General features: G+C 43.9%; 1 protein-coding gene across 2 annotated transcripts in view; it reads right to left on the reverse strand.

Moving 5' to 3' along the window:
- Positions 1-16,399, reverse strand: part of TBC1D23 (TBC1 domain family member 23) — a 63,713-nt gene that overhangs the window by 20,066 nt on the left and 27,248 nt on the right. For both annotated transcript variants that reach the window (XM_006258337.4, XM_006258336.4), the window contains exons 6-11: positions 12,060-12,184; positions 11,924-11,967; positions 9,318-9,421; positions 8,631-8,753; positions 7,304-7,396; positions 4,079-4,249 (exon numbers count right to left, since the gene is read on the reverse strand). In XM_006258337.4, coding sequence (XP_006258399.3) covers positions 4,079-4,249; positions 7,304-7,396; positions 8,631-8,753; positions 9,318-9,421; positions 11,924-11,967; positions 12,060-12,184 — 660 coding nt within the window. The remainder of the gene's footprint in view (positions 1-4,078; positions 4,250-7,303; positions 7,397-8,630; positions 8,754-9,317; positions 9,422-11,923; positions 11,968-12,059; positions 12,185-16,399) is intronic.

Here is a 16,399-nt window from a genome sequence, read left to right on the forward strand (position 1 = left end):
ACAAGGGGAGAAGGACGTCCCGGGATTTGCTTGAGAAGCATCTATGGATGCAAGCCAGCGTTTTGGTCGCTTTACTAGCCGCAGCATCGCACTGCAGGCTCATGTTCATCTTGTGGTCAATGACGACCCCCAAGTCTCTTTCTTGCATAGTGCTAGCCAACATGGCACTGCCGAGCCTATAAGGATGCTGCGGGTTTTTCTTCCCAAGGTGGAGAACCTTGCATTTATCGGCGTTGAACACCATCAGATTCTCGTCCACCCACTTGCTGAGCCTGTCCAGGTCAGCCTGGATCACCTGCCTGTCTTCTGGTGTGGATGCTTTTCCCCAAAGTTTGGTGTCATCGGTGAACTTGGCCAGTCCGCTTCTGACTCCAGTGTCCACATCATTAATGAAGATGTTGAACAGTATGAGTCCAAGGACAGAGCCTTGGGGCACCCCACTGGTCACAGGACACCACGATAAGTGACTTCCATCAATTACTACCCTCTGGGTCCGACCCCGGAGCCAATTTTCCAGCCAGTGGATCGTGGAGGACCCAAGGTGACAATTGGCCAGTTTCATATATCAGGTTTCGTTGAATCCATCCTAAAACCGCTTGTCACCCACAGAGTAAGTTTTGTCCAAGATACTACAGACTTGCTACGGAAACTTAAAAACATAGACCACCTTCCCAGCAACACACTCCTAGCCACCATGGACGTTACCAGCCTATATACCAACATCCCACACCAGGATGGCATCCAAGTCTGCCTTACATATCTACAGGAACAAGATTACAACCCAGAATACAGACCCAAAGATATTGTTGAGCTTATACACTTCATCCTCACACACAACAATTTCACTTTTAATAATCAACACTTCCTCCAGATGATGGGAACAGCTATGGGCACTAAAATGGCCCCACAGTATGCCAACCTTTTTATGAGCCACCTGGAAGAAGACTTCCTCAAGAACTGCACCATCAAACCCTTACTATACCTAAGATATATCGATGACATCTTCACCTGGAGTGAGAACCTGCAATCTCTGATTGAGTTCCATCAGAAATTCAACAATGACCATCCCTCCATCCGACTTTCTTTAGAATACTCCAGCACCAACATCCCCTTTTTAAACACAACGATCAGTATCCAGAAGGGTAAAATACAGACCACAGTATACAAGAAACCCACAGACCCACATACATATCTGCACAGAACCAGCAATCACCCGAAACACACCAAAAAAGCTGTGATATACAGCCAAGCCCTCAAATACCACCGCATCTGTACTGAAGAGAACACCCGGGATCACCACCTCACCAATCTTAAAAAGGCTTTCACCCAGCAAGGACACTCCTCCAGAGAGGTAGATCGCATGTTTGAAAGAGCCACCTGGATACCACGTGAAGAACTGCTGCAGTACAGTGTCATGACCCAATGACTGTGTGCGCGCTTCGGCACTGAAGAATTATTTCCCGCCACACGGAGCTTTCTTTGCACGGTGCAATTCTCAACTGCAGAGAAAAAACCCCGGTGCAAAGGAGTTCCTGCCACCCGTATGTAAATTTGTTTCCCACTATTGGCTGTTTCTAAATTATTCCCACGTGGCAGCTAGTGATTGGCTCGCTAGCCATATAAAAGGTTTGAGCAGTTTCCGCCCAAGTTGTAGAGGACTCCACAACCATCTCGTGGGGACTCTGAGCACGCGGCAGAGTAATAGAAACTTTGTGCGTCTCTCAGAGGAGTTCGGCGGCCTGATCAACCACCAACCTCTTCCTGTCTTGTTCATTAAATTCTTCTTAAGACGTAACTACAGTTTTTGTGCGCTCGTCAAGGGTATCCAGAGCTCTGTCGTGTTTGTTTTGCAGAGCCTAGCAAACTCCGCTCGTGTGTCTTCGGTGGAGCCTAGCAAACTCCACTTGTGTTTGTCTGTAACTGCAACTCAAGAAAGTTTTTCCTGCCTGCACCGTGACCACCTACGGTGTAAGTAAAACAATCTTTAATCAACCGCTACGAGTCCATGCCTAATTCTAGTCTGTCATGCAAAAGTACCCACCCTACCGTTGTGCGGGCTCCCGGCCACAGCCCGCTGTGCACCGCCGAAAGCCTCGGACCGCTCCCGGCCTGCTCATACAGAAGAAAAACACCCACAAATCTCACACCGCTGGTTATGACCTGTCACCCCTCCCTTGAACCTGTATGGAAAATCCTCAAAAAATTGCAACCCATACTAGGCAGAGACCCTATTCTTAAAAAGATCTTCCCAGAGCCACCCATCCTAGCCTTCAAACAAGCACCGAACCTCGCCAACCTAATCACCAGAAGCAAACTTCCTCAAGCCCAGAACACACCGAAAGGATCCAGACCGTGCCAGGACAAGAAATGCAAAACCTGCCAACACATCTCCACCACCCCCACTATTACTACACCCCACAACAGAGCCATCAGCATCCCAGGATCTTACAGCTGCACCTCCAGAAATGTAATATACCTCATCCTATGCACCAAATGCCCTGATGGAAGATATGTAGGAGAGACCAGACAACAACTGCGCACCAGAATGAACGCACACCGGAAATCTATCGAAGACAGAAATACCCAATTACCGGTGGGGGCACATTTCTCACAGGAGGGCCACTCTCTCTCCAATCTCTCAGTCCTGATCCTCAAGGGAAACTTACACAACACTTCCCAGAGATGATCCTACGAGCTCCATTTTATCAACCTGCTGGATACGAGAGATCATGGACTAAACAGACACTGGACTTTTGACACATTATAATCTGCCTGGCAACTGATTCCCCAGCCCAGCCCAGCCCCTGGCTTCTTTACTTTTCATTCCATCCAGGAAGAGCACACACCAACTGCTGAAACTTCCTTAGCCTGACGAAGGGTTTTTGAACCCGAAAGCTTGCTTAATAAATATTCTCCAACCATTTGGGTTGGTCTAATAAAAGATATCAAATTCACCCAAGGAACCTTGTAACCCCACTTCAGGTAGCTGAAGGCTGCTATTAAGTCTTCTCTCAGTCTCCTCTTCTCTAGACCAAATATGCCCAGTTCCCTCAGTCTTTCCTCATAAGTCATGTCCCCAGCCACCTCACCATTTTTGTCACCCTCTGGTGGACTCTCTCCAATTTGTCCACATCCTTTCTGTAGTGGGGGGCCCAAAACTGAACAAAACTCACCAGTGCTGACTAGAGGGGAATAATCACTTCCCTTGACCTGCTGGCAACACACCTACCAATGCAGCCCAGCAAGCTGTTAGCTTTCTTAGCAACAAGGGCATAAGGCTGGCTTCCTATTCAGCTTATTGTCCACTGTAAGCCTCAGGTCCTTTTCTGCAGAGCTGCTGCCCAGTTAGTCAGCCCCCAGCCTGTACAGGTGCATGGGATTATTCCCTCCTAAGTGCAGGACTTTGCACTTGTCCTTGTTGAACCTCATGAGATTCCTTTCGGCTCAATCCTTCAAATATGTCTAGGTCACTCTGAATCCTTGCCCTACCCTCCAGCATATCTACTACTCCCCCTAGATTGGTACTGCTTCCAAACAGGTGTTAGATTCGGTGCTGCTTCCAAACAGGTAAACTTAATGTTTAAAAAATGACTAGTTTAGACCATAGGTCTACAACTTGAATCCTGTAAAAAAATACCTGTTCTTATCTTTCATCACATGAATAATCCCACTGTAAACCAGTGGGACTATTCATGAGGAAAAATGCTAATTGCAGAGAAATGTTTGTTATTTGGAACATGCTTCTCCTAACCTGCAGGTAAGCATGAAGCACATAAAAATCGTATGTATTTTTTTGTTGCTTACATTTCAGGTTACCTCCCCATTGAGTCTGTTAGCTTGAATTTGTTCATTTTTTACACACCAGGGTCCTGCCCTTCTGTCAATTTGAGGGACAGTAAGATCCAACTTGAAGTGAACAGCCACTTTTTTTTGTCTTTCAACAAATACTCAAACCATGACTAGTTCTAAAAACAGTAAAAGCTACCCTTTACTGGGAATCTATTACATTATACAGACTGGATGAAGAAACGATATATTATATTAGTTGTTAAAACAAATTCCAGTATCTTAGCTGTACCTGTAAAAAGTGTGCCAGCACCATGTTCATATACATGTCCTCTTCTTCCCTGCCACTTCCCATGAAACAGAGGTGTTCTCCACCAGCTATGGAGCCAGATTCAATGGACTGCTTCTGTGCTTCTAACAAAGATTTTACAGATTGTGCAAATTCTGAAGGGTTTTGGAGCATCTACAAAAGAATACATATATTTATTTATTTATTTATTTATTTATGTTTGTATACAATTTATCAGAGATATAAACTATCAGAGTAAAAAAAAAAAGTCTTCGTTTTTATTTGTTAAAACACTAGCAATGTGTTCAGAGCTTTTCAAGGCAAAAAAAAAAAAAAAAAAAAAAATCAGTCTGCCGCAGAGATCATACCACTAAGGAACACTAAGGGGGTTTTTTTGGTTTTGGGGTTGCTTTTTTCCCCCCTCAAAGAAAAAAAAATCACCATGAAGGGAATATTTTATTAATCCAATTTTTATGGACAGTGCAACAGAGCAACTTGGGCAAAGGGAGGGCTTTCTATGTTTGTGAAGCAAAGAGGCACTGAAAAAAAGACAATGAGCCAATGAGGCTAGCTTCCATCCTCACATTTCTAAGTAGCTTTCCCATTAATATTTGAATGCTACTGAGAGGAACCAAAAAAGTGTTGGGGGGTTAAGGAGATTAGATACATATGTATGGGCTAGCTGTATAATGTCTCAAATACCTGAGCTCTTGAAACAAACTGGCAGGTCTGGGATATCTAAGAGGACACTCAAAGGACCCAAGTTCACTTAAAAGCAGAACTATGGTAGCCTCTACACTAGTGGTTCTCCACATTTTGAGGACTCAAGGCACCCCCCCCCCAAACAGGCTTGGATCTTCCCTTGTTAGACTCAAGGAACCCCTCAGAAAATTATAGCTCTTAGGTTTTCACTAATTTTTCACTCATTTCACTCCCTAGCTGGCTGAGGTGCAATGTGCTTCAAGATGGAGAAGCAGGCAGCCCTGAGATGGCCATTCCCCTGTCTCGAGGTATGCTGTGCCTCAGCCAGCTGCTCTGCAAGGTTTTTGAGGGGCAGGGGGTCTGGGAGGGGGGGTTTGCCATCAGGAAATCTAAGTAGCAAATTTTGCCCTGGCGCTGCAAATCAGCAGTGCCACAAACAGATTAATTTGCAACTCATGCAGTTTGCCCCACAAACCACATGTTCCTGCACATCAGGATCCAGCCTCTGGATTTATCTTATAAATTATGTTTGTACACCTAGCAGTACTAACATTGCATGGTGCCCTTGAAAGGATCTTAATGCACCCCAGGGTGTCATATCACCCTGGTTGAGACTCTCACTGTATACTGTAGACCTCACTACAACTAGAACAATATAAACTGACTTTCTGAATTAGTGAAAATTGTGGTATTTTTCCTCCCTTGAAAGGTCAGGAGCTGAATTAAGCTAGTTGGGGTTCAAACAGAATTTAAGGGGAAAAAAATTCCTTTAACTAGTTTTCCAGCTGGACTGAATAATGAGATACAAAATCTAGTAATCTGGCAAGGTAACAAGAATAATTATTTTAGCTGAAGTTAGATCCAGGAACCTCTTAGAGAATGGCTGGTGTCCTTTTAATTACAGGTTAAGCCCAACTACCTCCCCTTATTAAGGTTATATATAAATTTTCATCGATTCAGATGCTTCCCTCCCCACCCCTTCATAACACTGTATTTGGTACAGGAGTATAAAATATTAAATAAGCAGCTTCTTTCTTTAAACTATTATTTGGGTATTTAATTCCTGTATTAAATCTGCTGCAACATACCTAGTCCAAACAGATAGAACAGTAGCCATGTTACCTTCATTTTTATAAATTTAGTCTTTTTTTTTTCAGCCATACGAGTGAGAGCTTGTTTTATTTATTCAAGTCCTACTTCTCTGGGTCAGGCCAACTGTCAAATTACAACAATTCCTATTTATGTCTTATCTAAATACCTGCTAATTGAGTATATGTAGTTTATTGCAGAGACAGAATCACAGTTTGAAAGGCATAATTGTAACTAAGACGACATATTATTCGATAACATTAAAAAGAGCTTGCAGTGTCAATTTTGCCTCCAGAAACATAACAGTTCAATTATAGCTTATGGGAGTTATGCACATGTATGAAAGTGAGAATATATATGTTTGGTTTCAGAAGAAGCTAACTGTGCAGAGAATACTTGGATTTAAATAGTCAATATTAACTCTCTGCTGATTAAATAATATTACTGAAATACAAAAACTGTGATATAAATGAAGGGAAAGACTCATTACTCAAAAAGATCAAAAAGCCCCATGTCAGCTATGTATAAAATAATCATTCTACTCAGTATCAAAAAGTTACTCTTAAGACGACAAAAAAAAATTAAAAATCAGTATTAATAGTTTAAGATGGGAACTGAAGAATATTATGGCAACCAAATAAAATAGCACAGATTATTTCAAAACAGAATGCATCGCCCCTACCTGCATAGACATTAACATTAGATCTTTAATCAAGTGAGGATGGTGTAAGTTTAGCTTGCCAATCCCAAGGCTAAAGTACCTGCTCTCTCACAGCATATAGCTTAACATACTACAGCACAAACTCATGGGCCTCATTAACAGCATGGTGCCATGCCCCTAAAACAGTGCCGTGGTGTTGCTTTTGTTCCGACTGAAAGAGGAGTGCCATCTGGCTTAGTCAGTGACACCACTCCAGCACCCTAGATATGCTTTGGGGTCGTCTTTATTCTTATTCAGAACTTCACATTGTGATGTTACAGAGAATTCAACATTTCTTAGCAGGAAAGCTACCATCAGTGGTAGGTTCAACACTGCCATATTTAATTTTTTAGGAAAATATCAGACAAATGAGTTGAGAATTTTTAAAGCCTTAAGAATTTACTTAGCAACAGGACTTCTAGAAAGAGTTGTGAAACGTGGTAATACCAACTAAAGACTACCCCCCCTCAGGCCCTGTGAAGTAGAGAATGAGTACCGACTTAAAACTGAATTAAATATCCAAACAAACAATAGTTGTTTAAAGAAAGAAGATGCTTATTTAACATTTTATACTCCTGTACCAAATACAATGTTTTGAGTGGGTGGGGACAGAAGCATTTGAGTTGATGCAAATTAATTTGAGATTAATTTGCAGGAATAGACATTTTTCCTTGCTTCTCAGTTTTAGTTTTAAAAGTTCAGGGGCAAAGCCTGTCCAAAGCAAAAAGTATACAAACCAAGTCTGAGTCTAAGTGAAAGGCTGTTGATAAATGCCCAGCATTATACTGCTCTGCAGGACGACAATCCACTACAAAGAACCTTACTCCTTCCTGAAAGAAAAGAATTGTGCGTTATAGGTTTACAAAATTTAAGGTTTCAAATAATTACTATGAAAGTTACATCCACATTTCAGCAGGAATGTCAGTGTTGTAAGTAAGGAGTTTTGTGATGTGGCCTACCAACTATGAGGAAAGCTGCAGCTAGCAAGATATCAACATCACCAAAATGTACTAATAGTAATCTATTCCTATCTATCTGTAAACTGAAATTAATTTACCTACTAGTCAGAACTAATAGCATACACCAACATAACCCAACACAGCAACACATCATTATAATGAATACCTATGGTCCCATGGGACCAGAAGTAAAATTCATTAAAATGTGTTTGTTATGTTAGGGTTGGTTAGTCCGCTACAATAATACAGAAAAAAAAAAAAAAGGATTCCTGCTGTGGGCTTTTTTATTTGATTGTTTTTACAAGCAGGGTTCATTATACCAAAGTTGTACTAGACATACCTTTGAGATTCCAGTTTAACAGTCCATTTCTATTCAGCACAGCAAATAAGTGTGTGTTTAAGCCCTCTTGACTTCAACAGAATCTAAGCAAGCGCACTAAAGAGTTTAACTGACTGGGGAAGATGTATACACATGCTTAAGAGTTTGCTGAACATGGGCCATAAACTGATATTAAATGCAAGGAGATCTTAAAATAAACTTATATAAAACTACAGCATTATGCACATACTGTACTAAGAGTAAAAATCTCTGCATGCAACTATAATCTCTGTTATATTTGTAATATAAACTATTAGACAAATAATTTGTAACATTTCATTGTCAATAGTCAGAGGTCTCTTGTGCCAGTGATTTGGTTGTGAGCAGAGTTGATGAGTTAAATAATTGTGGATTTTTATGTCCCTTTTTCCTGCTGACCCCTTGTTTCTGGAAGTTCAAGTCAGGAAAATGTCACTTGAGGCTCCCCATCTCCCCCAGATCTCTAGACCTTCCAAAATAGATGTTTTTGTTCATGTGTTTGTTTGTTGGGGGGGGCAGGAACAAAAAAAAACCAAACAACAAAAACCTGCCCCAGTCACTATAGCAGGCCTGCATTGTGGCCAACAAAGGAGACAGGCATGAAACTTTCTCATAAAACAGCAAATACTCTGTTGCATTTTGAGATCATGGGAAATACTAAAATATCAAGGATTCATTTCCTTTCCTTTTCTCCTCACTCCCCCCCATATGGAAAACAGTAAAAATGTTTTATTTCTTGCTACTAACCCCTTGTTGCTGATTTGCTTGAAGAATCTCAGATACTGAAATTGCTAGACAGAGAGCTTGGCTCAAGTCTGTGTCATCATCCTTGAGTCCCAGCAAGCTGCTGCCAAAAAGACTGTGGTTGTCCTATTGTGGCAAGAGACAAAATACTTGTAACATTAACTGAAGTTACATGCATAACAGACTCCAACCTAAAATTACTTCTGCAATAACATATGTATACACTGTTCTTTATAGGCAAGTTTAAAATAAAAAGTTACTTGCTTTTTTGGTGAGTGGAGTTTCTTCATAAGAATTTCAAAGAAACCCCCCCCCAAAAACATTACAATGACTGGATTTCATTATCATGTTTGGCAAAAATATTAGTTTACAGACAAGCTCATCTCAGCCAAAAGAAGGTTGTTAAGGAAATCCTGACCCTCGGATAAACCCTATTATTAATCTACCACAAAGAATTTATACCATACTTGAACTCAACAGCACTGCTTCCATCAGAAGAGAACGCAACCTCTTTGGCTCTATATAAAACACTGTTAGATTAACTTTCAAGGATATTAAAACTTCCAAGAGAAGTGGGAAACAGCATCCAAGAACTGTGTATTAGGCTAAAGAATGTCCAGTGAAGTTCCTGACAAAGTGCTCAAATAATCACCAAATTATAAGGTGACCTCATAACTGCTTTGTTGTTACCTTTCGGAAAGAAGCTGGAGTTTTGCTACAATAATATTGTGCCAGAGAGAAAAGATCTTCTATATCTTCTATGTCCAGATTTGTTGGGGAAGTCTCTAGGAATTCTGAAACATGCAACATATGGATATTATTCTATTTAAACAAAGTATTACACATGGCTTTTTCATGCAGCAAAATACATACTTTAATAGAGCACAACACAGTTAAGCTCATCAACTAACACACAAGATAACCTGCCCTCTCATTCAGGAACACAGTCATCATGGAAGCTACATATTTAATATATGTGTGGTCTATACAGGATAACTGGAGTTATAGAAGTAGCTTCTTAAAACAGCCTTTACTGAATTCGACAGGATGTAACAGTTAACCAAGTCTCACAGCTCTGAGAACTGCTCTAATTAAAAGTGCTGCCGTGTCTCCTGTATCAGTGTCCCCACAATTAAAAATGATGGCGGGGTGCTTGAAAGCTTGTTGAACAAGCTTTAGTTCAAGCGCCCCCACCGCAATTTTAAGCGCGGGAACACTAATACATGAGGTGCAGGAGGCTGCTGGTGCACAGTAACTGGCACACTCCTGCAGACTTGATTAGTCGAGCCTGCTCTGGTGTGATGGTGTTCCAGAGCATCAAAGCACCCTCTGCGCTCATGTATAGGTGCCGATTAGTTACAGAATGGTGGAGCCAGACAATGCAGGAGATGTGTGCGCACATTTCTGAACATCAGAAGTGCAAGCAAACTATTTACTAGAAGCTGGAGTCAGTGGCATACCATGGGTCTCTGGCACTCGGGGGTCAATGTTTGCATTTGTGCCCCCCCCCAATCCACAGACAATCACTAAGCCGGGGGGGGGGGGGGGGGGGGGGGCTGTGTCCCCCGGAAGCTAACTGAGCCCAGAAGTGCCAGCGGAGACTGTGGAGGGCCCAGCCGGCACCTTCCTCCCTCCCCTGCCCCTCCCCCCAGTCCAGCACCTGGGGGCATGGCCCTTCCCCATCCTCCCCAGTTGGTATGCCACTGGCTGGAGTTTCTACTCAAGTTTGTGCACATTTAGTGCATTTCTCTATATATTTAGTCTAGGGACAGATATTACACAAACTGGTTTAAGTGATCAGAAACTGGTTTAAACCTGTAACACAACAGATGTTCAGTGTGCATAAACCAGTTTGAAAATGGCTGAAAGCAGTTTAAGATAAACCTGGTTGAATGTAGTATCAGACTTAACTGATTTGGATCAAACTGGTTTATGCAATGTCTGTCCCAGACCCCTTACTGGTTTAAAGTTAAACCAGACTCCCCCAGCATCCCGGCATGTTCCCTGGGCTAGGCAGGGCTCTCTGCTCCCTGGCTGCAGCTCTGGCAGAGACTGCAGGCACCTGCCTGGCTTCTGCTCCTCCCACTCCCCTCTAAGCAGGGATTCCGCCACCCCGTCTGCCTTACACAGACACATAGCATTAGCTATTAGACCACATGCTGGCTACGGTCTGTGCTGTGGCACACAGGACAAAGGCAGAATCAACAGGTAGCTGGTAATGTCCCTCTGTTGTTGTCTTAATGGGCTAATAAACACTGAGTTAGGGGTGATAAACACTGTGTTATCAATTTCCTGCTGGGCTGGTCAGAAGCGGGGGGATCCCTCCCTAATCAGATCGCCCTGCCAGGACCTGGCCATGCCTCCCTCATCTCAGCACCGTAGAAGGGAAGGGAGGGCTGCTCTAGTGGCCCCTGACTTCTAGCCTGAGCCACTGCCGGCGTGTGCCTGCATTTTTTCAGTACAGAGGGGATGTCTGAACGATTACAGATTGGTTTAACCTAGCCAGGTTAGACTAACCTGAAAAAAAATGAATCAATTCAGGCTCAGGCTTTTTTAATGTCTGTCCCTAGCCTTACAGTTTAATTCTCACTCACAATTCTCATGAACTTTGTGGGGGGGAAGAAAAAGAAAGAACGAGGAGGACGGAGTAGGGAAATGCAGCAAAAACTGAGTGCAGGTACCAGATGTTTATCTGTGCATCACAGCGAAAGGGAACCAACTCACCAGAGTATGTCAGAGATACAGCTGTCCCCCCCAAAACCTTATTTTGTATTAAGAGATTTATAAAAGTAAATATATTAAGTTTAAGGTTCACTGACATTAACAAAGCAATATGCCTCTAATAGAGAACATCCCTGCCTGAAAAGCTTAGAGGCTTATTTATATCAACAGAACGCCCAGGGAAAAGATCAACTAAACAGTAATTGCATATAGAGTGCAAGATAAAAATAAAAACTGGAAAGCACAGCAAATGAAATAAGTTTAAAGAAAGAGACTGCTTGAAGCATGGATAATTTCAAGTACATAGCACAAATAAAGGATACCAATTGTTGAAGAAAGGGAGGTACAAGAAAAGAATGGATAAAAGGCCAGAAGCAAATGTAGGGGGAAAAACAAAAAGAAAGATATGAAAACAAAATATGGGCAGAAACAAGTTTTCAGCACAGATTTTTGAAGGGGACAGTCAAGAACATCATGAAGAGAAGTAGATAGCAAGCAGATGAATGAGGACTTCATGAAAGCAGACTGGCAGGTGGGGAAGATTTTTCTAGCAGTTTTGCAAGAACCATACTTACTTATCATTTCTTCTCTGTCCAATTCTTGTGCCAAGATGGTGTCTCTGAAAACAACAGAACCACAACAGTAGATTAAGTAAAAAAACCCAAACAAATGCATGGAGAAAACAAATGCTTACATTGACTACGTACTCACTTTGCATTGACAAGCATGATTAACATTAGAAAATACATAAAGAATGGATCTGCTTGTTGTAGGTATCCATCCCATATTGCCTGAGTGACTTCAGCTGAGCAGTAATAAGAAAAGAGGCTTCCAAGCTGAAAAGTTAAAAAATGCAATTGAAAAGAGAGCTAGAAATGATTTTAGTACAACAACAATACTGTAACAAAAAGAGACAAGCTAGCTAAAAGACAAGCATGAGAGGCATATAATATTTCATATCTGCATCATGGATTAAAGGCTAGTTTTACAAAAAGTACACTAGTGAGGCTCAATGATTAAATAGGTCTTAATTTGAAGAAAACCACTTTCAAACACTAAACTGCCTACCCCACAAACTCATTCTGAGATCTGGGATTAGACTGGAATTTTTTTCTGGCTCATATGCCTTCAGCAAAACAGATTTTGAAAAGTTGTACTTGGCTTATAGTTTTGATATTCAAGGCATATATGAATACAGTTCATTTTCCTTGTTCTGCATTTGCACATAATACCAGTCAAAACTAGCAAAAGCTTGTTTATTTATTTAAAAAGCTGCACTTTGGCCCCAGCTCCAGAGCAAGACGCACAGGCGGAAGCCCACTGCGCCCCCATGAGCCCCGGGACCCCTGACGACCCCCAGCCTAGCTGGAGGCAAGCAGGGCCCATGGTGAGAGGGACCTAGCCCACCTTCATGGAGGCAGCTGAGAGGAGCTGAGGAGGGTCACCGCTCCCCGCCCTCCTCCCCCTTCTCCTACTTGGCCCAGCCCCCCAGGGAGCCACGCTACTGGAGCCTTGCGAACAGAAGGTGCAAACAGGTGTGCTTCTAGGCCTGGTGTGCAAGTTAGCGCAGGAGTTCATGCAGGAGGGCGGGCAGGAGGGGCACGAGGCCCTAGGCAGCAAGCCTCAAGGGAGCAGTTGGCATAGTAGTAGCCAAATTACTACTGGTGCAATGATGGGTGAGACACATCGCACCCCAAGGTTTACCCCTGCAGCTGGATCCCTCCCCTCTGATACTTCTGAGGCCTCCACCCAGACAGAACCCATGGTTCCAGCCTCCATTCAGACAGAGCCCCTGGCTCTCAGCTGTAGGGGCTGCCTGGCATGACTCCAGGCACATGGGATCAGGAGCATTGCAACCTCCCCTTGTGAGGTTTGCTCCATATTGGAGTCTCTGGAATGCCAGACAGTGCTGCTCCAGACTGCAGTGCAGAGGCTGTGTGCCATCAGGGATGGCAAACAGGAGACTGACTCCTACTGCCAAGCCCTTTGCCCCAGGAAAGAAGAGGGAAGACCTAGGTCACCTGCCAGGACTAGGGAGGCCAAAAGGCACTCCCATACTGTCCAGCCAAGGGGCTGGACAAAGGTTGCCTCCGGCCCCAAGGCTCACTGTACCAGGGGCACCACCCCCCTGGATCTCTGCAACAGGTATGAACCTCTTGCAGTACCAGTAGAGTTTGCAAATATGTCAGCCACTGCAAGTAAGGAAGAAACACAACCAGCTATCATCCCTAAGACAAAATGCAGAGTGGTCATTGTGGGCAACTCCCTCTTGAGGGGGACAGAGGGAGCAATCTGTCAACCCAACCCCTTAGCCTGGGAGGTTTGCTGCCTCCCAGGAGCCTGTATCCGGGATGTGGCTGAGAGAATCCCAAAACTTATCTGGCCCTCCAACCACTACCCTATGTTTCTTATCCATGTGGGCACAAATGACACAGCTCAGAGCAATCCCAGCTGGGTCGCAAGTGGCTACAGGGCTCTGGGAGCAGGGTTCAGGGGGGTGGGGGCACAGGTGTTTTTTTCTTTGATCCTTCCAGTTACGGGTCACAGGCAGAGGAGGGAGATGAATCAAGGCAGTAAACAGAAGACTGTGGCACTGGTGCCACCGCAAAGGCTTTGGCTTCTATGACCACACCCTGCTCTTTGGAGAGAGAAGCAGTGGTCTGTTGGAAAGAGATGGCCTGCACCTCACTCCACTGGGGAAGAAGCTCTTCTCAGCCAGAATGGCCGACCTGCTCGACCAGGCTTTAAACTAAGCTCACAGGGGGATGGGTGGACAACCACCAGAGCAAGCTCACCAAGCATCAACTGCAAAATCAGCAGGTTAGGATGCTCAAGGGAACCCACTCTTACCCCAGGCCAAGAACAGAGCTTCTCCATGCGTACGAGGAAGCCTAAGGCCTCCAATGGCACATTTATTGCCTGTACGTTAATGCTAGGAGTTTGGGTAATAAACAGGAGGAACTGGTCCTTCTGCTAAACAAAGATGACTATGGTTTCATAGGGATAACAGAGATCTGGTGGGACTCCTCCTATGACTGGACTACTGGTATAAATGGCTATACCCTGTAAAGGAGAGATCGTGCTGATAAAAGGGGCACGGGTGTAGCTCTCTATGTGAAGTAGATCTACACATCCCTACAAGCTGCGATTGGTACCCAAGGAGGACAACTGGAGACCCTTTCGGTTAGAATATAAGGGGAACATAGCGAAGGGGATACAATGGTAGTAGTCTACTACAGACCTCCAAACCAGGAACAAGTTCCCCTCGTATTCTATTCCAAGAATTATATACCATCATATTCTATACCGGGAATTCACCAGGAAACTGGCTGAGGCTGCATGCTCTCGGTGCACGGTCATCCTGGGAGACTTCAACTACCTGGACATCTCATGGGATGAACATTTGGCCAAATCTGATCGGTCACAAAGCTTCCTTACACGCGTGGATGAGCTCTACCCATCTCAAGAAGTTTATTGGCCGACAAGAGGCAAGGCAATGCTGGACCTGGTATTGCTCAAAGGGGATGATCTAATCAGCGACCTAAGAATTGAAGGGAAGCTGGGTGACAGTGACTATGAGTTAATCACTTTCACTATTCATCGCAAAGCTGGCAAGTCAGCCACCAATGCAGCAGTCCTTGACTTCAGGGAAGCTGACTTTCATAAGCTCAGGAGGCTTCTTCTTGAGGCCCTGAGAGACCATGATTTCACAGGGAAGGGAGTTCATGATGAGTGGTTGCTCTTTAAGGAAGTGATCCTAGAAGCACAAAGGGAGTCCATCCCAACCCACAGAAAAGGTGGTAAAAGGGCTCAACAACACCCTTGGCTCAACAGGGAACTCATGGACCTCCTACATCTAGAAAGAGGCGTATAAAGGAAACACTACTAAGGAGAAGTATACTGCACTGGTCCGTACCTGTAAGGAGTGAACTAGAAAAGCCAAGGCTGCAACTCAACTCCAACTGGCTACACAAATCAAGGACAATAAAAAGTCCTTCTTCACATATGTGGGGAGTTGAAAGAAAAACAAGGGCAACATTGGACCCCTGCTAAACCAGCTGAGGCACCTGACTACTGACACCCAGGAAAAAGCCAATCTGCTTAATGATTACTTTGCGTCTGTTTTTCACCAGCCCAAAGGGACCACCCTGCCTAACATGATGCAGGATGACCAGGGTGAGGATGAATATATGTCCACCATTGGTGTGGATCTTGTGAGGGCGCATCTTGAGAGGCTGGGCCCCCATAAATCAGCTGGTCCAGATAGGTTGCACCCAAGAATGCTAAAGGAACTGACAGACATCATAGTGCAGCCGCTGGTGAGGATACTCAAGAACTTGTGGCGCTCAGGTGAAGTACCTGAAGATTGGAAGAGAGGCAGCGTGATGTCCATCTTCAAGAAAGGGAGGAAAGAAGACCTGGCCGGTCAGTTTGACCTCAATCCCTGGGAAGATTTTGGAAAAAATTATCAAAGAAAATCATTCTTGACAGGATAACAGAAGGCAACATTCTGAAGGACAGCCAGCACAGGTTGATCAAGCAACACCTACACGCAACAAGTCTCATTTCCTTCTATGACCAGGTGATATATCACCTGGACAAAAGGGAAAAGGTTGATGTCATATATTTGGACTTTAAAAAAGTCTTTGATCTGGTGTTCTATGATGTCCTCATGGAAAAATTGGGCAACTGCAGCCTCGAGTACTCCAGTCCGATGGCTGGAGAACTGGCTCTGAGGTTACATCCAGAGAGTGGCAGTTGATGGAACTGAATCAACAAGGCACTCGGTGACTAGTGGCGTCCCCCAAAGCTCAGTTCTCAGACCTGTACTCTTTAATGTCTTCAAAAACTATCTGGACACTGATGTCAAAAGTGGACTGGCTAAGTTTGCTGACAACACCAAACTTTAGGGAAGAGTGTCCACACTTGAGGATAGGCTTGTGATCCAGGCCGACCTTGACAGGCTTGCAAGGTGGGCAGATGAAAACCTGATGGCATTTAATACGAAGAAATGCAAGGTGCTCCACCTTGGGAATAAGAACCTGTGTCAC

This window comes from Alligator mississippiensis, chromosome 1 (assembly GCF_030867095.1).
Source record: "Alligator mississippiensis isolate rAllMis1 chromosome 1, rAllMis1, whole genome shotgun sequence".
Classification (NCBI taxonomy): Eukaryota; Metazoa; Chordata; order Crocodylia; family Alligatoridae; genus Alligator; species Alligator mississippiensis.